The sequence below is a fragment of the Globicephala melas genome, chromosome 12, assembly GCF_963455315.2.
Source record: "Globicephala melas chromosome 12, mGloMel1.2, whole genome shotgun sequence".
Lineage (NCBI taxonomy): Eukaryota > Metazoa > Chordata > Mammalia > Artiodactyla > Delphinidae > Globicephala > Globicephala melas.
In genome coordinates this window covers 29,443,372-29,467,469 of record NC_083325.1, presented here as the reverse complement: position 1 = coordinate 29,467,469, position 24,098 = coordinate 29,443,372, and the positions used below count along the sequence as shown (strand labels likewise).

Sequence of the window (24,098 nt, the reverse complement as noted above, 5' to 3'; positions counted from 1 at the left end):
GTTCCTGGAGAGGGACGCAACTGGCCTCCGGGACTGGCACTGTCACCGAGCTCATGGCCTGGGCCTGACCTGAGGATCATCTCAGGTCACGAGGTGGATGGGAAGGGGCTTCCGGGGCTCCCCAAGGCTGGGAAAGGACCCCTTGAGAAGAAGTGCGGGGGTCTCTCCACACTGACGTAGGCCTAGCCTCATGGAGAAACAGCCTGGGGCTGGGAAATGGGCTCTTCATTTTGCCTCTGAATTGCAGACCCATTTCCACTTTTATAAGTTGGGATATGAAGAAGAAAAAGGAAATGACAAGAGAACCCTGGATTCGTGAAATCCACCCAGAACCCAAATAAGCAAACAGGCTGAAAGCCCAGTGTTTTCATCACTGCTCAGCCTACCTTCCTTTCTTGGCTCCTCGGACCTCCCCACAGCCTAGGGAGCCTCTTCTCCTCCTCATTTCCTGACCCGGGGCTCAGAGCCCCCTCCTCCGGGCGGCCCTCCCAGGTTTTCCCACCTGGAGGGTGACGGTGTGTGGTGTGTGTGGGGGAATCGTGGAGGGCAGGGAGGGCACAGCTGGAGCCCAAGCCAGGACTCCCCGCCACCCTGCCAAGTGGCCTCTGAGTCTGCCCTGTTCTCCCACGCAGCACAGGCAGGCGGAGGCGGAGGGCGAGGGCTGGGAGTACGCCTCGCTCTTTGGCTGGAAGTTCCACCTGGAGTACCGCAAGACAGACGCCTTTCGCCGCCGCCGCTGGCGCCGCCGCATGGAGCCACTGGAGAAGACGGGGCCTGCAGCTGTGTTTGCCCTCGAGGGGGCCCTGGTACGTGACAGTGGTCATCTTGGGTTGGTGGGGTGCGGCGTGGTCTCCCAGGGCTGTTCAGGGCTGACGCAGGAGAGGTGCAGAGGACCCCGGGACGGGACTTTGGCTTCAGTCGTCTGAGGTTGCGTGTGGGGAAAGTGGACACCAGTCTGGGTGTCCTCCTAAAAGAAAATAGCTCATTTCTTGGCACCAGAAGACCCACGGCTTTTTTGGTAATTGAGAAGGGACCAGGGGAGAGGGCCCCAGCCTTTTGATGGTCTGACCTGTGACGGGGCCAAGGGACCTGGCTCTTCCTGAAGAGGCTGGCTGGCCTGGGGTTGGGTCTGGGAGGCTTCGGCCTGGTCCAAGGGAGTAGCCTGAGAGGTCTAGTGACCCTGGATGTCCTTGGTTGGACATGAGTCCTCCTGAGAGGAGGCTATCTTGTGCGCATCCTCGGGAATTTTGGGGAGAGATGTGCCTCAGAGACCAAACCCCAGGCTGGCTGTGCTGCCTCCGAGAGTACTTCCCAGAGCCAGTGGAATGGGTGTCAGGTCAAGGTTATCCAGGGTCAGGATGATGTGTTCCGCAAAAGAGATGAGCAGACCCTTCCTGGACAGTCTGAGTGGGACATTCAGGGCCAGGAGATCGCCTGTCCCCCACTCTGTTGGTTTGGAGACTCCATCCAAGCATTGGGCGTGAGATGCCTAGGAGGAGACACCTTCTCTGAAATCCAGGTAGGACTGCCTGTCCCCTGAGGGGGCTTTGGGCTGTGACACAGGGGAGCAGGTCCCACCAGCTTCACTGGCTGATGGAATCTGAGTGTGTCCACGTGAGCCAGCTGTGTGTGCGCGCGTGCGTGCGTGCGTGCGCGCGCGTCCGTAGGAGCATTTCGTCTGGGTGCGGAGCAGTGTGTCTTAGCCTCAGCCAGGGAGTACAGTGGGGCAGGCCCCTGACCCGATGGGATGGCTACAGAGAAGGGAGTTGAGGCTGGCAGTGGCTCCGAGGGTTAGTGGGCAGAGCCTGGAGGTTCCATCACTCCCAGGGGTGCCAGTGTGGGAGAGGAAACCCTCCGGGGCCCAGATGATGTCAGAGGCTCTGGAGGGAACCCCTCCTGGGTCTTGGGGGCCAAGTGGTCAGGAGGCTGGAAGGAGACGGCAGAGCTCTGGGCTCTCTGGGGCCCTGAGCTGGTGCTCAGGTGGGAATTGGAACTGCCACCCAGGCTGGAGCAGCTGCAGTGGGGAGTCTCCTTGTCCTGTCAGAAGGGGCCTAGCTTGGGCACAGGGCAGTGCCTGGGGGAGGTTGTGTGGTTCCAGCTGAGGAGTGGGGAATAAAGACCTCAGCAGGCCTCAGAGGCAGGGCCAGGTCTGAGGGTGCTTGCCCTCTAAGGAGCCAGGGCTCGTTTTCATCCGACAGAAACACAACCAAAGTGGGCTGAAGAGAGAAAAAGAGCTTGAGAGCTCAGATTGCTGGGAATCTGATTCACCGAGGTGAATCAGGCATTAGGCCTGGCAGGAACTAGGGGCTCACACAGTGTCCCCGACTCGCTCCTCTGTCTTGGCCCCGTTCTCACACTGGCTCTTTCCATGTCGTTGGCAAAGTTGGTACCTGTGACAGAGGCTGATGCCACCTTTACAGCTAGCACAGCCCGGCGGGCATCCTCTGTTTCCTCACAGCTGGAGACCCCAGAGCGGAGAGTGCACTTTCTCGGTAGTGCCAGTACTGCCTCGTGTGCGATTGACTGGCTCTGCTTGGCCCTGTGCCCACACCAGCCCCTGAGCCTGGGGGCGAGGAACGGAATGTTCTGAATGACCGTCCTGGGTCACGCCCCTTTTCTGTGGTTGACAGCCCCACAGGCTGGGGAGAAGAGCATCTGAAAAGGAAAAAACCCCAAACGGTGGTGGACTCAGAGCTATAGATGACGACCACAGGACTCTTCTCTTTTTTTTTTTTTTTTTTTTTTTTTTTTTGCGGTACGCGGGCCTCTCACTGTTGTGGCCTCTCCCGTTGCGGAGCACAGGCTCCGGACGCGCAGTCTCAGCGGCCATGGCTCACGGGACCAGCAGCTCCGCGGCATGTGGGATCTTCCCGGACCGGGGCACGAACCCGCGTCCCCTGCATCGGCAGGCGGACTCTCTACCACTGCACCACCAGGGAAGCCCAGGACTCTTCTCTTGAATGAGCAGTAGGAGCAAGTGTGGGTTGCTGAGTGGAGGAGGAGTGCTCTGGTCAGAGCTGGGTGTTAGGGCCACTAATCAAGTAGCCGTGGAGGGTGGCTGGGGCCGGAGAGCCTCCCATCAGGAGACCATCAGGAGGCTTGGTTAGAGATCTGGGAAGATGTGACCATCTGGGGTGGGGGCCAGGGGACCGAAGTGGAGGGAGGTGGAGTAGCAGGGCTTGGGGAGGGAAGGGTCCAGTGGGCATCAGACACTCTGCTGGGTGGACGGTAGGGCCGCTGCCATCGCCAGGCTACGGGGCGGGGTGGGCCTGGGGCTGCGATGAGTTCACGGTTGGCACTGGCAAGTATGACGCACATGGTGAAGTGCTGTATGAGGAAGATGGACCTGGAGGCTGCCTGCCAGGCGGCCCAGGGCAGGGAGGCTGGGGGCGTGGGAGCTGAGCATCAGCTGTGAGGCGAGGGGGCTGAGAGGAGAGAGGGCACAAGGCCGGAGGTGCCCAGAGACCTGTGGATGGAAGCGTGGATGGCTCTGGGGCTGGTGAGGATCTAGGGGAAGAAGACGAGCAAGGCTGGCGGACTCGCTGCCAAGCTTTCATGGCTCAGTGACTGGGAGAATGAAGAGGGCCATTTCCCAGAACACAGAAACCAGGCCGTTTATTCTTTACGTGGGAGAGAAATGTCATGGGGGAGCATTGAAATCAAACGTCAAGTGGGAAAGTGAATGATTGTGATGCAGTTGGGACTCGCCTGTGAAATGTGGAAGAAACTGAAGTAGTGAAGCCCAGAGTCCTGAGGGAACTTTGCTGACATAGGGAGCCAGAGGCAGACAGTGGTTAGAACGGCTGGATCCACAGACCTGGAGTTGGACACAGCCTTTAGGAGTGACCAGCACTTGGACAGGACCACAGGCCCATTGGACAGAAACTGTCTGGACCACTCTACTTGAGCAAATGAGCCCCCATCAGCACGCGTGCTCACACACACACATGCACACACACGCATGCACACACACACTCTCCCCTTCCATGGTCACCTTTACATGCTCCCTGCCAGGACCGAGGATGGCCTGGGTTCCCATCCCTAAGTCTGCTGTCCTTCATCCAGGGATGTACTGGTGCTCCAGCAAGGCACTGGGGCTGGAGTCCACCCTGCATCATCGGGGCAGATGGTTGGGTTTTCTGGGTGCCAGGACCAATCTATTGTTCTGGGTACTGGCCTTTGCCCACTGGTCACTGATGCCTGCCTATTCACTTGGCGGGAGTGTGGTGGGGTGGGTGAGGCTTCTGAATGGCGCTGGTTTGGTTTGAATTCTGCTTCCTCTGCTTCAGCTGTGGCTAGGTCACTTGTCCCTTTAGTGACTCTGTTACTTATGAATGTCACTACACGTATGGGTCCTCGTAAGGATTAAGGACATAACCCAAGTACAGAGGCGCTTCTCAGTTTTAATGGACATAAGACCCATCTGAGGATCTTGTTTAGACGTATGCTCTTGATCTGCTGTCTGGGTGGGGCCCGAGAGTCTCCATTTCTAACAGCCCACGCTGCTGGTCCAAGGACCATCTTTGAGTAACAAGGATGTCGGGTGCACAGTGCATCCCGAAGATGAGGGAGGCAGTCACATCGACCACTACCGGGTGCCTCTCTGAGGGAGGCAGGGTGTCTATTCCTGACTGGAGGTGTGTCACCAGGGCCCTAGAGAGCGAGGCAGGGGCAGGTGACACGTTCTCCCTGCTCCTTGTGGGGAGAAAGTGATCTTTTCTTCCAAGGATCCTCCACCTGATAGTGGAGGCCTGGCTCATGGGAAACCCCTGTCTGATTAGGAAGAGGGATATTCACGTGTGAATGCAAACAAACCCAACAGAAGCTGCATCTCCGAAGGGCTGGAGGGCAGACTAAGGGTCATTCCAGAGTGACAGCGCCTAATGAGGGTGGCTTCTTGGAGGAGGACCTGGGGAGGCAGAGCTTGGAGGAGTCCAGGACTGTGGGTGGTAGCCAGGTGGGCTTTCTGGTAATCTGACGGTTCTGTATGTCTGGGTGCAAGGGCCAGGCCTGTGGCGCCCCCTTGCCTCCTACTGCCCGTCCCCTGGCCCATGCGTCCACCAGCAAGCTGGGCCTCACTTGCCAGCTCCCCTCCTGAAGACGTCTCACTGCAAGGCAGGCCCAGTCTGCTCATTAGCACGGGCAGCCTTTCCCTGAAACCTTCTGCCGGGGCCAAGCCTGGCTCCCTCTGCGGAGCGGGAGGCCCTGGCTCTGTCTGCTAATCGTCTGCTGTCTCCATCCCGAGCATTATTTTATTTTCGTATTATTCTTTTTCCAGCTAATATCCTGGCATTCCCAAAGACACCGGGTTTCATAATCTTCCTGGCGTTCCCAGGAGCTGGGAAGTGGAGCACAAAGCTGCTATTATAGCGTGTTCCATCCAGCCTCCCTCTCCTGCCCCACACCCCTCGCTGCCGCCGCCACCGCCACCGCCGGCGTCCACCCAGTCACCCCCTCCTGACGCCACCAGACTCTCTGAGAACGCTGGTGACGGCTGCCGGGGATGAGCTCACAGAATCCATCCTGTGGCCCTTGCCCTGGGCCTGCCCTCCATGCGCGAGGATTTTTCCAGAGCCCTGTCTTTGCGCTTGGCCCGGAGTGTCTGGAAGGGTTTTCTGAGATGCCTGAGCCTGGGCAGGGAGAAGAGGAGATGGAGACCCGGCCGCGTGTGCTCCTAGTCTTGGAGATTTTTAGAGCTGGAAGGAACTTTCATGTTCGAAAGCACTCTCCACCTGGCTTTGGTGCTACTTGAAATTGGATGCAGAGTTGTGGGTGTGCATGTGTGATCTGTGTGTGCACGTGTGTCTGACGTGTGAGCACGCGTGTGATGTGTGTATGGATGTATATGGCGTGTGCACATATGTGATATGCGTGTGTGTGCAGTGCGCATGTGTGTGCCTGTGGTGGGTAAATTCTGATGTAAAGTCCATGGTTTTCTCCAATTCTCAAGAAAATCTAGGATCCAAAGAGGATAACAATTACAAAAATCTGTTTTACCTTGTGCCGAAGACCAGGCTGAGAGCTGTACGTGCATTGTCTCATTTCATCCTCACAGGGACCCCGGAAGGCTGGATTCTATGATTATACCCATTTTACAGTTGGGGAGACTGAGGTTCCAGAACTGCACTGTCTAATATGAAAGCCACTAGCCAGGTGTGGCTATTTAAATTTACATTTAAAGTGATTAAAATAAGAAAATTCCGTTCCCCAGTCACACCGGCCACATTCGAAGAGCTCGATAGCCACGCCTGGCTAGTGGCTACCATATTGGACAGTGCAGAATAGTCCCATCACGACAGAAAGTTCTCTTGGACAGTGCTGCTCTAGAACAACTCTGAGCCCCTAATGTAGCCCCAGAAGAAACTGAGGCCTGAGAAGGAGTTTGCCCAGAGGCACAGCATGAGTCAGTTCTAGAACCGAGGCCAGAAGAGCGGGCTCTTCTGCTCTCTCTCCCCAGATTCATCTCCCCACTTGCTATGAGGGCATAAAGTCCTTCCCCCATAGAAGGCCCTTGAGTGGGGTCCCAGGGAGCATCATGGGCGCTGGCTGGAGCCCTCAGCTGGATGCATCCCCCTCCTCGTCTTGTAGCCAGGCAGCTTGGCCTCCCTGGAGCAGCTGGGCAGCTAGAGAGGAGTTGGCACCACTGCCCCCAGCCAGGAAGCCTCCAATCGGTTGGCAGGGGCCTGAGTCCTGACCTGAAGTACCAAGGACCCACAGAGACAGGCATCCCCAGCCCCTGTCAGGGGGCAGGGAAGGGCAGCTGGGAGTCGGGAGTGCTGGGAAGGGGTCAGTGAGAAGCCGGTGCCAGAGAGGAGGAATTTGGGAATTTGAACTGGCTGAAAAGGAGGTCAGATGTGGGTGGGGAGGGGAGGGGCCCTCTCTGGACCTGGATGAAATCCTGCTGTGTGCGGGGGCACCTAGGCATGCTTCCTAGAGTGGCTGCTTTGAGCAAGGGCAGCACCTGGGCGGTGAAAGGGCTTTGCCTTATTGAGTAATCAAGACCCCTGGCTGGGTCTGTGGGCCATTGGAAGGCGGCTCTGTGTCTCTTGAATGTCCTAATCAAGCACCTGTTCCACACCTGGCATTGTGCTACGGGGCAGGTTGAGGGCCACCGGAGGATTACACGGAAGGACCATTTGAGTAAATCCTCTAACTATGTGGACTCTCGGTCTATCTCACTCAAGATTTGGACGCCGAAGCCTGCGTGCGTCCACTGAAACTTGTGTGTCTGCGTACCTGAGACACAATGCCAGCACACAGCTAAGCATGGACTGTGTGTGTTACTGCTGGGTGGGTGTGACGGCTGCACCCCCTGTGTGTCATTATACACGCATGAGGGTGTGTCCACAGTGGCTAGGGTGACCTTATAATTTATTGTCTGGTCTGGACACTATTAAAAATCATGTTGGAAAATAGGCATAAGCTAGGCAAACGAGGACATACAGTCGTCCTGATGACGGAGGCACTCTGGCATGGCCTAAAACCTGCCTGAGCGTCCTCTGCAGACTTCAGAGACCTGGAAAGCCTAGAGGGACACACAGGCACATGCAAACACAGACACTCGTGCCAGCCCACACGTGGCATTGTGGATTCTCCAGGTTTCCTAATTCCACTCCCAGGCTCCCCAGGGGCTGGCCGGTAGCTCTGCAAGGAGTTTCGCAGCTGCTCTCAAGCCCTGGCTCCAGCTGTAAATTAAATGGGGTTGCACACTCGCCTGCTATTTCACTTAAGGTTGCAATCAGCCCTGATTAGGAAGGGAGGGCTGTGTGTTCCCAAGTTTTCTCTTTTACAGGGTTCTCCTCTGGCCTGGCCTGTGGGCCTGTGTGGGGTTTCCCTGGAAGCGGAGGCCAGAGCAGTCAGGGCAGTGACATGGGTGTGGGCTCCCCAGGGCCCTGACTTGGCACTTAGTCCTGTCCTGCCTCAGATCCCTGCTCAGGTGCTGAGTTCTGATGGGGAAGCAGGAGCTGGGAAGAGCCCTGCGGGGGTCCTGGGAGATCCTGGGCTCTACCAGCGAATTTCCCATGCACCCTGAAGGAAAACATGAATCTCTGGGTCCCAGTTTTCTCACTTATCAGATGGAGGTGATAACAACACAGCAAAAATAACCCCCTCCCCTTACAGAGCAGGGGTTGGCAAACGATGGCCCACTGGCCAAGTCTGGCCCTCTGCCTTTTTGTGTAAACAGAGCTGTATCAGCACAGCCACGCTCATCCATGTGCACATTGTCCACGGCTGCTGTCTGCTGCTACGGCAGCTGAGCAGTTGCAACAGCGCCTATATGGCTGACAAAGGTGAAAGTATTTACTCTCAGGCCCGTTATGGATAAAGTTTGTCAGCTGTTCTAGAGCATATGCTGCGTGTCAGGCAGTGCCCTCTGCCCTGTTCATGTATTATCTCATTTAGGCCTCCCAGTAATCCGGAGGTAGATTTTATTAGTGCTCCCATTTTACAGAGGAACAAACTGAGGCACAGAGAAAACAAGTAATAATTATTTTAGTGGTATTTCCTTGGTTGAATATTGTGAGAAATCTTATGGATAATGGCTGGGTTGTACAGGTTTATAGCACTCTTCTCTCCATTGTCATTTGTTATTTGGGTATCCCAGCAGAGCTGATGGTGAAGAAGAGATCCTGGCAGGTCACCCGAGGCCTACCTGTGCTGGTCGACGTTTAACAACTGGCTCTCCGGAAAGAAATCCAGAGAACAAATTCAGCTCTTCTTGTAGCATTTGCTCAAATGGTCTAGATATCCCTGCCATGGCCAATTGCAAGGTCTCAATGTGAGATCACAGAATGTGGGGATAGGAGGAGATGAGCAGTAGCACACCATTATATAGTGTTTATACAGTACTTCCACCTCACAGATACTCTAGATGTAAATCACCTTGGGAGCAAGATAACAGTAAAAGGTAGTGGAAGAATTTGGAAGTGACGCTTTTGAATATTTATCACCTTTGTTTTAGAAATAATTTCTGAAGTTACAAATGTATCTGATTTAATTTTTACAAGTGACTGTGTTTAACGAACGGCTTGCAAATGGCTGGAAATTTAACGATCTCTCATGAGCCCTGAGAGCCAGCTCCAGCACCTGCTGCTCTCTGGGGTCCTCTGATCTTGTTTACATAAAGAAGGAGATGGGGGCTCCCCGTAGTGGCGCCTTTCCTGTCAGCTCTGTCACCTGTGCTCTTTGGATCCATCAGACACAGGACTTGCGTCCTTCCTGTGAGGTGAGGAGGGTAGCTGGCCCCTGAAACCCATACGCTTGACTCCGCCGGGGCAGGGCGTGCCCTGGTGGCCCCTGGAGCCACCTCCGAGGCTCCGTTTTTTCCTGACCGCCGTGAGTGTGGCTTCTGTGTTTCTGTCCCCCTCTTACTCAGCCCTGGGGAGCCCCGCTGCTCAGCCTGTGTCTTTTTGCTGCATCCTCCTCTGCTCTGGCCCCTTCTGTCTCCTCCGTGCCTCTGCTTTATAGATCCTGAACCAGACCTCTGGGCCCCGTGTGGGAGTACCAGAGGGAGGAGGCATGCGTGTGACAGCCTGTGTGCGGAAAGAATCTGAGAAACGCCAGGGGTCTGCTGCTCGGTCTTGGATCCACTTTAGGTGGGTCGAGGCGTCCCCTTCACGGACTCCTTGTTTTCCCAGAACCTGCCCACCTTCTCCCTGTGTGGCGGCCAGGGTCCCGGGATGTCAGCCCTCAGCAGAAAAGGTGGGCTTGGCCACTGGCTCAGGGGACCCCTGGGGAGCCCTGGCATCTGGGAAGGAGAGTTCCTCACCCTCCTGAGCTCGGGCATCTCCAGGGAGCCGTGGCTGCCAGCGGGGCAACAGCGGGTTGGAGGCCCCCCAGTCCCCTTGGGCGAGCAGCAGGGTCCCTCCCACAGCTAGCCACAAGACCAAGTGCGTGGCCACAGACTGCGTGGCTGCCAGCCCCAGCCTGGGAGTCACATCGGCATGAGCTATGGAGGTAGGAATGTGACTGTGGGAAACTCAATGCCCCGAGCCTGGCCTGGGGCTGGGGAAGAGTGTGAGTGCGGAGTGGGGGTGAAGGGTGGGTGGGTGGAAACCAGACCGTTAGCTACCCCTGCAGCCTGGTTCTGCTCAGGGCTCCAAGTGAGAGCAGAAGGAAGCCAGCCCCGCTGCTCCCGGCCTCGCCCTGCCCCAGCCTTGCCCCTCTAGCCAAGCCTTCCCTAAGCTCTGGGGGGGGGCAGGCCTCCAGCGTGTCACTGCTGCCCCTGTTCCAGCACCCCTCTTATTCCCCTCCTCTGGGAAACCTTCCTGAATGGGACCTTCCAAGGGCCCACCGTGTTCCATTCCACCCCACAAATGGCCCCATCCTGGGGTGTAAGTGAGCCCACATCACTCTCTCTTTCTCTGGTGGCATCTGACCCTGAGCCCCATGAGGGTGGGAGGTTGCTGTCTGATGCACACTTTCCTGTCCCTTTCCCTGGGACCTTAGGCCTGAGTGCTGTGCGCATGCCTTAGGGCAGGGATGCTGGTGATTCATTTCATGCGATAAATCTTCACCGAATGCCTACTAAGTGCCAGACACTGGGGTCAGGTGCAGGGGATAAAGGAACGTGCATGCCTTACCTATACACATGGAAAGATGGATGCAGGAGAGATGCTAGGAGAGGCGGGGTAGGGGCTGCTGATAAAGGCAGGGCAGTCAAGGAAGTGTCCAAGCCTCAGTGATGACTGAGTTGAGGGAAGAGCTCGAGTTAGCTTGTCTGGAGGGCATTCCAGGTGGTGCGGACAGCCAGTGCAAAGGTCCTGTGGCAGAGGGATGGTGATGAATTCCAAACTTAAAGCCAGAGGGCAGGGATGAAGGCGGGGGAAGATATTGTTCAGCATGAAACTGGTGAGATGCAAGAGGGAAACTGGCACCACTGAATGCTGATTACGTGCAGGGACCTGTCAAGGGCTGTGGGTACGTTTCATTTAATTTCCACCTGTGGTCCTCAGCTGGGGACAATTTCTATCCCCCACCCCATCCTGCAAGGGACATTTGACAATGTCTGGAGATATTTTTGGTGGTCACAGCAGAGGGAGGGGGGCAGCTATGGACATCTAATGGCTAGAGGCCAGGGATACTGCTAGTGCACAGGGCAGCTCCCACAGCAGAGTTATGTAGCCCCAAATGTCAATAGTGCCAAGGCTGAACCCCCCTGTGTTTTCCTCAGTAGCCCATCGGGGTGAGTGTTACCACGATGGCCACTTTACAGTGAGGAATCTGAGTTTCAGGCTTCCCTGAGGCGCCCCCAGCTACCCTCCTCCGACCCACACTGTGAGCTCCAGGCACCTGCCCCCCACCCCGCTTCCTGGTGCCTGACACGGAGCCCGATTCCCCGGGGACTGGCAGCCTGATGTTCTCTGTGTCGGAGATTCAGGGTCTGTAAAATGAATGAGTCGCTCTGATCGTCTGCTCTGTGCACATGCTGTGCAATGTCAGGGAGCCGCAGGCCGCTCTTCTTCCGTGCAGTCGTTAAGTGGCTTGGCCTTTGTGTGCCATAGTTTGCCCGTCTGGAGAACAAAGGCAGTCACAGTCCCTGTTGGAAGGTGGTAAGGTGTCGGCAGGATTCCGCTGCGAGGATAGATGCTAAGGGCAGCATCTCTGCTGCGCCTCCACTGACCCCCTCTTCTCCCCTCTGCCAACGTCATCGCTTTCTCAGGGGGTGCTTCCCTCAAGTCAGGCTCGGCCCAGGAAGTTCCTTTAGCCCCAGACAGTTCCCTCCAGAAAATGGGTGGTTATGTGACAGGAGAGTCACCTACAGAGACTGGGGCTCAACTTGGATTTTTTTCCTTGATCAGTAAATATTTGCTGAGGACTTCTGTGTGCCAGGCATCGTAGCGGGTTCTGGGGACACAGCAGTGCCCCCATGGAGCCAGAGAGACAATGAACAAAAATGTTAATATAGCAAATGTGTGGGGTAATACGTGCTGTGAGGAACAGCAAGGCTGAATAAGAGAGTAGACAGGGCTGTCATGTGGGGTTGGGGTGTGTGGGGTGGGATATGTGACGGTGTGGATGTGAACGTGAGTTTTGACCTTTGGTCAGGGAAGGCATTTTATGTCTCCACAAGCAGCGATACCTATTTTCCAACTCGAATATGGGAAAGGCCTGGAACAAAGTAGGTGTTCAATAAACACAAGTGGCATGTCAGAGGGACGGGCTGACGGGAGGGAGATGCTTCCCAGAAGCTCCCAAATCATCTTTTCATGAGACTTCATTGTTTGCTTTGAGAGAAATTCCCAAACGTGAGCCATGTATGTCCATGTGTGAAAGCCAAAAATATGCTTCAGAGTGGAAAAAGCGTGACACTGGATCATCTGTGTTAACGCGCAGGCTGATCCCCTGACCTGGCGATGGGCTGGTCTTTGTCATCAGCTCTCCACAGAAAAGTGTGTGCTCATTCATCCATTCACTCATTCTCTAATTATTAATGGGGCACCCGCTGTGTGTGAGGGGTTCTGCTGGATGCTGGGTGCATGGGGGGAACCTCGCAAAGCTCTCTGTGGGAGGGGCAGACAGTGAACAGGTATTTACAATGGAGGGTGATATATGCAGTAAGGGGGGAACGCTGGGGCTCTGTGGGAGCACACGGGAGGTGTACCGAACTCATCCTTGCAGGGTGACCCTGAAGGTGAGACTGGATGTCTGAGGAAAAAGCCAGGGAAAGAGCAGGGCAGAGAGAACTACGTGCAGGAGGCCTGAGGGCGAGAAAGGGGACCCTGGGGGTTCAGCTGGTTTGAGTGTGGAAGCAGCAGGCTGACTGCTGGAGACTCAACGCAGGGGCTGCCACCGGGCTGGGAGAGGGGCCGGCCTCCGCTCTGCTCCTAAGGTCTGAAGGGGATTCGTGGAGAGCCCAGGTCCCCCCTGGGAAGGTCAGTGGGCCAGAGGATGTAAAGGCACTGGCCTGCTGTGTGGGTGGAATTCTGCCCAGCCTGGGAACCTGGCTGACCGCAGGGCTGAGGCTCCTCTGGCGGGACTGAACTTACTGGGGACTCTAGGTGCGTGTGTCATCCTGGTTCTCCTAGCTTCTTCCCAGCAACCCCTGTCTGTCTCCTTGAGCAGAGAGGGAAGGGGAGGTGGAGGCAAGGCCACGCAAGGGAGGCAGATGGGAGTGGGGGCGGACAGAGGCCCTGTGGACCAGGGGAAGCGGCTGTGGGCCCCTCCTCTGGAGACAGGGCAGGTGGAAGAGCCTCGGCCGCCCCTCAGGGCCATTCTGAGGGAGCGCTGGTTCTGCCTCTGAAGGGTGTCATTCTCGGTGCCAGGGCCTGCTGTGGGCCAGGACTGAGCCGGACCTGAGGTACCTGGCCCCGGCCTTGTGGAAATCCCAGGGATGGGGACACCTTTTTTTATCACAGGCAGGCGGCCCTGCCTTTGGACAGAGACCCAGAAAGTGCTGCCCGCTGCTGACGGGACACGGCTGGGGGGCCACCTGGAGCAGGTGCGCGCTGAGTGGGGATGTGCCCTGGAGGCAGCCCGCAAGCGTGGAGGTCCCTGCAGGCACCTGGTGGGAGAGAGAAATCACGGGGCCCATGGGAGCTGGAGGCGGCTTCCCTCCCCGCACTCACCTCAGTGCCCTACTTGCTGGCGTGGGACATATGTGTGGCCAGGGTGAGGTGGAGGGGCTACAGAGCCTGCCCTCCCCCCGACCAAGGCGCTCTGAGCTGCCTGCGCTAAGCCTCGTGGCACCTGGGGGCTGGCCGAACCCTGGTTCCAGCATCCTGACCTGCTTTCCTTGGCGTCCCTGTACCTCACGCCTGGGGTGGCCTGCTGGGCCCCCAGCTCCGGCTCTACGTGCGGCCTCGTAGACCCTGCGGCCAGAGCTACTAGCTGCTGGGCTTGGTGTGGGTGGCGGCAGGGCCAGAGCTGTGAGGCTGGGCCCAGCGCCTCTCCTGGCGGGAACCCAGGATGCCCGGGACCCTCGCCTGCCGGGAGGGAAGATTGCAGATGCTGTGGCCTTTGGGTTCTCACCTGTCCGTAGTATGGCATCCCTCCCTGTTGTCCTGCTCTCCTGTGTGTGTGTATGTGTGTGTGTGTGTGTGTGTGTGTGTGTGCATGCATGTGTGTATGCATGTGTGTGCACGTGTGTGTGTGCGTGCGCACGTGTGTGTGTGTGTGTGTGGAGAGAGGTTGATTGCTTGATTGACTGATTTTAATTTCTGCCCAGGACTGCGACGTTGCACTGAAATGTCTACTTTTCCAGCTCCTGGAACAATTTTGAACAAATATGGGGTATATGAATACCACCCCTGAGCACAATTAGTAACTTCATGGTTTATGACTTCCCCAGGTGGTGTGCTAACACAACATGTGATTTGTCTTCCTAAGAATCCCAGCAACTCTCTGAGATAAATACTGGAGAATTATCCCAAATTTATAGAGACTTGTGCAGAGAGGTTAAGCAACCTGCCCAAAGTCACACAGCTAGTAAATGGTAGCTGGAGCCCAAGGAATCTGATTCTAGAGCTTGTGTTGAAATTGTGGCCAAAGGAAAGGCGGGGGGGGGGGGTCACCGTATCTTCCTGTCAGAAAGTGGGGTGTCCTGTGCTAGGAGCCAGAGCCCACCCCGTTGTAGCCGGACCTCAGTGGGTCCCCCGGGAGAGCAGATGAACATGTCTTTCCCCCGTATATGTTTTATGGGCTCTTCTGTGGGATGGAGCAGAGGATGACTGCCTACCTTTAGGTTGCATTTCCTTGTTGACCCAGAGTGACCAGGGCAGGCCTTCCCTGGTGTCCTAAGATGAGCTGATCTGGGGGAGGACCAGCATTCTTGGCAGGGAACGGTAGGAGCTTGCACTGGGAGCAGGTGCATGTCTGGGCCAGCTTTGGGGAGCATGGCCTGCCCGATTGGATTTGGGGGAAGTAAGCCCTGGTGTTGGAGGGGGAAGGTGGAGCAGGGCACTGGGGGTCTGACCAGGACCCTTCAGGTGGTGAGAGCCATGGAGGGCTTCAGGCCGGGAGCCGGGTGCCGAGTGTGGGTAATGCAGCTGGTTCTGGTCCTGGGTGCGGGCGGATCGGAAGCCGGCGGGCGGGCACCCAGGGAAGCTTCTTGGACTGGAGGTCTGGGGCTAGGCCCTGACGGTGGGCACGGTTTGGAGAGGAGGAGCACCTAGGTGGCCGTACATCTAGGGGGGTGGGGCCACGATGTAGCTGCAGGGCCTGGGGAGAGGTCGAGACTCCTGGGGAATGGCTGCCGCCAGGTGGGGGGCATGGTGGCCTTGGGAAGTGGCTGCTCTGGGTGGGCCTGGGCGGGGTGAAAATGCCACGGGAGGGGAGGCCGGGGTTTTCTTTCAAGGGTGTGCGTGCTTGTGTGTTGGGAAGAGGGACTGGCGAGGGACTGGGGCAGGTGACAGTGTGGGGAGGGGGGAAGGGCTTGCAGAGGAAGCGGGCAGTCTCTCTGTTGGGCTTCTGCCGTGGGAGGCTGGTGGAGCTGGTATCACAGAAAGCCAGGTCTGGAAGGACAGGCTGCCATGTGACCGGCACATTTTCAATTTTTGTGGGGGCCTTGAGGTCCCCGCTGGGGCTCATCCCTGATGAGGGGCTGCGGTGTGGCAGAGGTGGTGGTGGAGGGAAGCAGTGCACCAAGGAGGTGGGCATCTGGTCCAAGGAGGCTGTTTAGGGCCCAGTGGTTAGAGCCCAGCGCGAACAAGGGCAAGGTTTACACACAGCTTCTGAGGCCGAGTGCAGACCCACCCTGCGTCGACTCCTGTCCCCTGTCCTCAGACTGAGGCCTCCTCTGACAGTCAGCGCAGTGGGAGCTGATGAGAGACAGTGGAGGATGCAGTGCAGCTTCTCCCCAGAGCTGGGGGCCCAGCTAAGTGCCCGTGTGTCCCTGGCACCAGCACCGTGTCCAGACATGTCTTGGGTGGGACAGAGATGCTAGACAGGGCCCTCCAGACTCGGGCTCCCCTAAACTCATCAGCCCGGGCAGATCCCCACTGGATTCCCTCTCAGAGAGCCCCTTCGAGTCCTTCCTTCTAGCAAACTCTAACCTCTTAGGCTGGAACAGCTCAAAATCCCATTCTGGCTTGTCTGGTCTCCACTAGAGAGGGAGAATTTCCCTGTGGACTTAACACTGGGGTCTGGGAAGGCACAGCCCTGGAGTGAAATCAGAGCTTTGGGCAGGTGAGGGGCCTCGTCTAAAGGACTCTGGGGACCTGACTCTCCGAACCAGTCTCCCTGCCACCCCCAGGCTCTGGGGTCAGAGTCTGCGGTGACCAGCTCTCCATCTCCAGGGCGGCGTGGTGGACGACAGGGGTGAAGATTCCAAGTCTGTCTCCACCTTGAGCTTTGGCGTGAACAGACCCACGATTTCCTGCATCTTTGACTGTAAGTGACGTTTGGAGGTGTCTACCGGGGTGACACGGATGAGTGTGTAGCCTGACGTTCCTGTTTGTGTGGGTCACATGGTCAGGTGTATACGTGGGGGCTGAGGAGGACTGAGTCTGGGTGTTTTGTTAGCGGGTCAGTGTCTCTTGGTTTGTGTGTGTGTGTGAACTCAGCCTGAAATCCAGCATTCAAGGCACTGTGCACTCTCACTGCCCCCATCATCTGTGACCCCTCCACTCCTTCCCCCTCCTCTGCCACCTCCCCAGCTGTCACCAGACCCAAGGACACATCACTTGGGGGTCCACCTTTGGGCTGTGGTCTGCTCTCCTGATCTTGAGAGCAGCTAACTCCAGCATAGCGTACACGTGTCGTTTCTACCATCCGGCCCCTCTGTGCGCTGCCCCCTCTAGGAACACCCTCTGTCCTCCCCTCGAGCCCCAGATCTTGGTCACCCCCAGCCCCTCAGCTGGCATCTGTTTCTTCCTCGGTGCAGACGGGAACCGCTACCATCTACGCTGCTACATGTACCAGGCCCGGGATCTGCCTGCGATGGACAAGGACTCCTTTTCTGGTAGGTGGGAGGAGGGAGGAGAGCCAGGGACCAGGGCCTGAGGGCTGGGAACAGAGTCATCGGGCCTTCAGACCACAGGGAACGTGGCCCAGGCTTCTCCTATGGTGGGTCGGGGGGCGCTGTGTTTGTTGGGTTTGTGGAGGTGAGGGCTGCAGTCAGGTCACCGTGTCCTCCTGGTTGTCAGGTGGCCTGCTTGACCCGTCTGCAGGTTTTGGTTTTACTGACCATGCCCTCCTCCTGAAAGGCCCTCTGGCCTTGGCCCCTGGGACACCCCTCTCTCCTGGTCTCCTGCAGCTTCCTGCTGCCCTACCTGCTCCTACTGAGCTACTGTCCTCTAAGCCTGATGCTTCCGAGAGTTCTGTGTGTGTTCTCTTCTCTGGGCACTGGGGTCCCCCAGGCAGCCCAGTAGCCACTCCTGTTGGGGAAGCTTCCAGGTCTTTAGTTCCTTTATGTCCAGCCACATTTTCTATGTCTCCCCTAGAAGCCTCAGAGGCACCTCAGTTCATCTTGTCTAAGCTGAACTCCTCGGGGCCTCTCCCCCAGGTCCAGGCCCCCCTTTACGTCCCACCGTGGTCTTAGGATCACGTCAATGCGCTTCCACTACCCATCAGGTTGGTTAACGGTCAGGTGCCCAGTTCTGTTGATTCTGGCTCCTGAATCTGTCTCGGAGATCGTTCCCTCCTATTCTGCATCGTGGCTGCCGTCTCACACTGGCCTTGCTCCTTTTATGTGAATGCTCCAGTCATCTCCTGGCCTCCCTGTGACCTTCCACACAACCCCAGACACAGCTGGTCATGTCACTCCCCTGATTTCAGACATAGACACTAACAGGTAAATCCCCAACTCTTTAGCCTGGCAGACAACTCCTTCGTGATCTGACCCCTTTGGATCTCACCAGTTTCATCTTTCCCTAATTCCCCTCTATCTGCTATCTCTGGCTGCACCAACTTTCGTCAACGTTTGTCTAGTTCTTCCACATTTCTGGCCTTTGTGCTCAGTGCCTAGAATGCCTTCCCTCCCTATTTTTAATCCAGTGAACTCCTACTCATCCTTCAAGACCCAGCCCAGATGCCCTCTGACTCTTCCCCAAGCTGAGCTGGTTGTTGCTTCCTCAGCACCTGGCCAGGACCTCACCAGCACCTCTCTCAGAGTCCTTACCCACTGCATAGATCACTTGCCATCTACCTCTGTCATATTCTTCCCGCCATGACTCTGAGCTCCTCCAGGAAGGGACCTTGACTTACCCTTGAGCCTGCAGCAGGTTCTAAAGAACTAACACTAAGATATCTAAAGAGCTAGCGCTTACTAAGTGCCCACTATGAGCCTAGGCGCTTTGCTGACCTTTTTTCACGTACGCCTTACAACTCTCCTGTGAAGCAGGCATTGAACATCCCCATTTTACAGATGAAGAAACTAAACTGCTTGAGTTAAAATAGCTGACAAGTGATGTACCCCACTCCAAGTGCTTGCTACTCACTCGAGTAGATCTGAGTTCTTCTATGGGAGTGACCTCCTGTTCACAGAATGGCACTCAGCTCATGGCCAGGCGCCCGTCCTCCTTTCTGGACCCTGCTCCTCCCCGAACTGGGGACAGCTGTGCTTCCTCGTGTTCCTCTCCTCTCAGTGACCTTTTCTCTAGCCCCACGCAGCCAGGCTCAGGGTGGATAGAGCAACAAGCACATGGGGATTGGCAGGTGGTGGTGGGGGGGTTGTGGGAGTGTGGGGGAGACCTCTGCAGCTGCAACTTCCTGGGAACCTTGGCCGGGATGCTTTCTGAAAATCAGCACCTACCCCAAGGAGAAGAGAAGTGACCTAATTCACAGTCTTGCTTCCTCTTCCTTTGGGGGAGGGTGTGAGAGGTCGGGGTGCAGGCGGCAGGTTTGTGTGTGGGGGGTGGGTAAGTGGGGTGCAGGTCGAGGGCCCCTTGTCCTCCACTGGCCGGGCTGGGGGTGGACCCTGGAGGGAGGGTGCTCCTCCCGGGGACCCGCACCTCTGGGGACTGCAGGCAGGGTCAGCCTGGTACCGGGGCCGAAGGAGACGTCACACTTTCCATCCTAGCTCCACCCCCTCCCCCAAATAAACATCCCTTGAGCTTTGAGGGCACTGCCCAGGCCCTGGCCGCTGGCTTCTGAATGAAAGGCCTGATTGAGCGGCTGCTGGAAAGGAAAACAGCAGCCAACACGGGTGAACCTATAAAACCCAGAGTGTTTATTTTCACTCCCAAACCCTAAACCAAAGCAGTTTCTCCCCTGGAACTGACCCTGAGGTGGCTGGAGGCTGTGCATGGCCACTGGCTGGCATTTCTCAGAGGAAACTCCTGTGTGAATCAGGAATGTCTGGGGTCTGGGGAGGGTCCGGCACAGAGTCTGTCGCTGGTGTCGTCTTCCAGCCTGCTTGCTGGCGTCTGCAGCCCAGAGGGCTCTCCTTGGGCAGCGCTCTGACCTTGCTGCCCTGGGCTTTTCCCCAGCGGGGCCCCCATGAGCCTGTGCTGTGCCCTCTGCTAGTCCCTTGTGTGGTGGGCCTTGGGGCTGCCACAAGGCCAGTGCTCTCTCTATTTCTTCTCCTTGACTGAAGGTGTGGGGGACACAGGAATTGTCCAGGAAACACTAGTTGAATAACACTGAACTCGGTCGGGGAGGGAGGCTTGTGGAGACAGTGCCATCCAGGCTGCCTGAGGATTTTGCCTTGGGTGGGGTTTGAGTGGAGGCCCGGCATCAGTTCTCTGGACCACTGGAAGGGCGAGTGTGGCCTGTGCTTGTGTGCTTATGCGTGTGTGTGGCCAGCATAGTGATTAGGTATAAAAAATGTGAAATGATGCTTAATTCAAATGGCTTCTCTTACGTTGGGACAGGGTTGCCACTGCTGGGTGAGCATCTGGAATACAAACTGGATCTACTTTGAACAGAAAAGACAGGACTCCAGAGGACTTAGAAATCACTTGTCCTCAGTGCTGTACCTACTGGGCAGCATCGTGGCTGTGAACAGCAGTGAGAGCTGAGTTGCTCTTCCCTGTAGACGGATGTTTCTCAAAGGGGATCGGGGAGTGCGCTGTCTCCTTTGCCTTGTTATACTCCAGGGAATTCTGCTTTGCCTCGACCCCCAGCCGGCGACCACCGGTGTGGTTTGAGGGAGCCATAGGCTCTGCTTACAGAGCTGCCGCCAGGAGGGAGGACCCTTGGGCAGCTCACATTCCAGGGCATGGCCCTTAGCTTGAGGCACCCAGAAACCCCTCCTTGAGAGTCTCATGGGTCAGTGGGCTCAGGGGCCCCCCTTGGTTAACGAAGGAGATGAGAGAAGGCTAGTAGGTCAGATGCCAAGTTATTCATTTATGGGGGTAGAGTGTCTGCCAAGAAAGCAGAAGGTCCTGTGCCCTCTTTGCCGGCCTCGTGGTTCCAGGGAGGTCAAAGCTGTGTGCTAGTTGGGTGGTCCTGAGGGGCGTTGCTGCCACGCCAGGCCACAGTGAGGTCTGGTGAACCATGGTTGGCCCAAGCTGAAGTCACCTCCGTGGGGACCAGTGCTTTCGTCTCCCCCAGATCCAGACTCTGGCTGGGGTGGGGCTGGGGAGCCCTTGCTTGTGGGCTTCCTCTGTCTGGACTCCAGTCCGAGCCCACCCCCACTTTTGAAGCACAGCTTTCTGTTAAGTTTGGCTTTGGCTGGGGCAATTCTCCCAATGAGCTTAAGAAGCTGTTTTCCAAGGTGTGCTGGAGGCTTGTGAAATGCTCCACTTACAAAGGGTTCCTGAGCGAGAGAGACTGGGAAACCCTGCACGCTTAGCGATTTACGAATCACGGTGGCATTGAAGGCTGGGGTGGCTGCAGGAGTCTGTTGAACGTGTTTAGCGTTCCTTCATTCCCCGAGAACTCACCTTGCGAAGAACACATTTTGGGGAACTCTGATGGACAGGATTCAGCCCAACTCGCTGAGCACGAGTCCAGGACCGTTTGCGATCTGCCCGCCTGCGTCCTCCTCCCTGGGGCCCCGGGGTGCTACCTTCCTCCCCTCAGCCAGACTTGCTGTTCCCTGAGTGCTCTTTGGTGCTTTTGCCAGTGCTGTGCTTCTCTTTGGTCCACCTCGGTTACCTCCTTATTCTTGAGACTCGGGGCTGGAGACCGCCTTTGGGGGTACTGACTTGACGCCACCAGACTCCAGGGCGTACCCCCACCCCTAGCGCCTTGAACGCTCCGCCGTGAGGCTGCACATCGCTTTGTATTGTAACCGATGTCTAGTTACCACTTCCAAGCAGCAGCCATGATCTTCAGAGCCCGGACCGTGTCTCGTACACCTTCCTATTCAGAGCACTGTGCCTACCTACCATATGCGGGTCAGTCAATAACTATGGTGGACGAATGACGGATCGCAGGTAACGCTGGAGCGAACATCTTTGTTCATATAGCTTCATGGTTCATTTGGATGATTCCCAGAAATATGGGAAACAGGGTGTAAACAGTTTTATGTTTTTCAGGTCATACTGCCTGATGGCTTTTCTAAAGGGTTGCTGAATTGCTTTCAGCAATAAAGGAGAGTACCTATTTCGTCAAATATTTGCCAACACTGGGTTTTATAAATCTAAACGATTTTTCTTAATTTTATAGGAAAAATACTGCTGTATTGCAGTTTTTGTTTGCAATGCCTTGATTACTGGCAGTCTACTCCACCTGTCTTAAGGGCCCTTTTCCCATGTTTGTGGCAGGTAGAAGGAGCACTGACTACGAGTCAGGGAGTCTGGTCCCAGGCACCTGTGAGTAGGGGCTAGTGGTCTTTCTGGGGCAAAGCTCCCTCTTCTGACAAGGGGTATGATGACACCTGCCCTGTGGTCTGAGCAGTTGGAGGGAGGGCCCATGAGGGAAGCTTAGTGTATTGTGACTGCAGAAGGGTCCTCCTTGGAGCTCCGGGAAGGCCTGAACAGCAGAGATCAGGCACAGGGCTGCAGGTCCAGCAGTCACCTGCCTGGGGCCTCCTGTGGTGATGGAGTCCAGTAGAACCCTTGTGTGTTCTTGGCTGGAGCTCCCAGGGCAGCCTGTGGTCCTCACAAAGCTCCGATCCAGCTTCAGTGCCGGGGGTGCTCCGTGTGGCTTGGCAGGTGAGGCCGGAGGGCTGAAGCTGGCCCTGCCCTCCTGGAGTGGCTCTGGGAAGAGCTGGCCTCTCCCCTCCCCTCCACCTCTCCTTGGGATCTGCCTCTCCATCCTCCTGGCTTTCCTGGAAGAGGCTTGTGTCTGTGCGTCCGTCTGGCTTCCCTTCATCTGACCACCTTGCCTCAGCAACACCCCACCCCCCTTGTTTCTCTTTTTTTGAGGGGCTGGGCCTTGTGCGGGGAGAGGCCAGGCCCCAGCACACAGTAGCCCAGTGTCTGAGGCCCCAGGCCTCCAGGCCTGCTCCTTACAATGCCTTTGTTGTGTGTTTTCCCCCCGCCCCCGGCGGGCGGGGCGAGCGTGTGGGTCTGGGTGATTTTTGTTTGAAAGCCACCCCCTCCCTTTCCCCCAGTGCTGAGCTCATTGCCTGCGCTGATGGGGCTGCTGGAAGGAGTCGCCTGCTCGGGGGCCAGCGTGGGGGGCGCTGCCAACACCAATACAGCGTGCATGGCCGCCACAATGTGCAATTGTGATCTTTGTGTAAACGCGGTCGGTCTGGGGCCCGCGCGCTTATAAAAATAAAGCCTTGGGAAGCACAGGGGGCGGGAACAAAAGGGGCTTTTTCGCTGGCTCTCGAATATGGTTTTGTTTATCGGAACGCGCCCTCTTTTTCTTACTGGAACCGGGGAGAGGTTCTCTGCCGAGCTTGGAGCTGATGGTATCACAGCCAGACGGTTTCATTAAATGCACAGACGCCGCTGGGCCCTGCCAGGGCCAGGAAGGGAACGGCTTGGGCCAGCCCTGCCAGGCTGGTGCATGGGAAAGGAGAGCCCCATGCCAGGGAGGCTCCCACCTGGTGGGCGTGGCAAGATGTGGTGGGCATGTCTCCCCTGCCCCTTCTTCTGCCAAGGGCCTCCCATTGCCCTCTTCTACCTCCAGAATCAGGTTCAAAACCAATTTCCTACAGGAAGCCCTCCCAGATTGACCCCAGTTTGTTCTTGTGCCTGAAGGCTGGCAAGCTGGTCCTAGCCTGGTGGCTGCCTCCTGTTAGGCAAACCCAGCATTGTTCGGCCAGTGAGTGCCCGTAGCTTCTGTTTCCTAACGTGAATCCCCCCCCCCCCTTAAAACAAGCCCTTTGAGCAATAGCCAGAATCCTGGACCCTGTCCCCCACCCCATCTCTTGATGGAAGTCCTCCTGTTGCCCACTCCAACTTTCCCACTTCTTCAATAGCCACTCTGCCACCTCCTGTGCAGTGGCTGTGGCATGCCACTTGGACTCTGGATGGCCAGGGAGAGACTGGCCTGCTCCCTCCCCTCTGTGGGGAAGAGCTATCTCCCCATCTCAGCCCCAGGACTGCAGTTGGACACCCCGGCTCTAGATGTCTGGCACTGAGGTCCTCTTGAGTCACGTGGGGGCTGCCCTGGAGGGTGCAGAGGATGCAAGGTGCTACAGGATGGAGGAACTGCCAAGGGTATAGGGCATGTGATAGAGCATTTGGGCTCAGCCCTGCCAGACATCTAGCATCCAGCTGCCAGCCTCCTGGATCCCCAGACTTCCCTGTCCACATGCCCTCAGCATCTGGCTCGTCGAGTCTTACAAAATGGCAAACTGGACCCTGCCCCCTAATGAGAGAAGTTGGAGGAGCCCCCTCCTCCGAGCCCTTTGCTCTTGTCCCAAATTACATGCACTCAGTCCCATGGGACCTTCTCTGGCGTTGGTTTCCAAGTGGAGTCCTGAAAGGCAGCATTAGCAACACCCGGGAACTTGTTAGAAATGTCAATTCTCAGGCCCCACCCCAGACCCGATGAAGGAGTCTCTGAGGGTGGGACCCAGCAGTCTCTGCCAGCCTTCCAGATGACTCTGCTGCATGCTCACATTTGAGAACCACTGCCCTAGAATCTTCTCTAGTGATGCTTTGGGACCAGGCAGAAGGAATGCCTCCTGGGTGGGTCCCAGGCTAGCATGGCTGGGGCCAATAGGCTGGAAAGTAGTTTGGGGGCGTCAGGGAGCTGCAGGGATCTTAGGGTCCCCCTCACACCCCCCCACCGCTCAATAGCCCTTGAATCCCTTTGTTTCTCTCTAGTGCCCCCACCCATCTAAGCCACCACCCTCCCTGCCTGAACCCCTG

General features: G+C 56.8%; 1 protein-coding gene across 22 annotated transcripts in view; it reads left to right on the top strand.

Annotated features, from left to right (window-relative positions):
• The window catches only part of DYSF (dysferlin), a 223,677-nt gene that overhangs the window by 113,258 nt on the left and 86,321 nt on the right, over positions 1-24,098 (top strand). For all 22 annotated transcript variants that reach the window (XM_030877537.2, XM_030877532.2, XM_030877534.2 and 19 more), the window contains 3 exons: positions 633-806; positions 16,236-16,329; positions 16,823-16,900. In XM_030877537.2, coding sequence (XP_030733397.2) covers positions 633-806; positions 16,236-16,329; positions 16,823-16,900 — 346 coding nt within the window. The remainder of the gene's footprint in view (positions 1-632; positions 807-16,235; positions 16,330-16,822; positions 16,901-24,098) is intronic.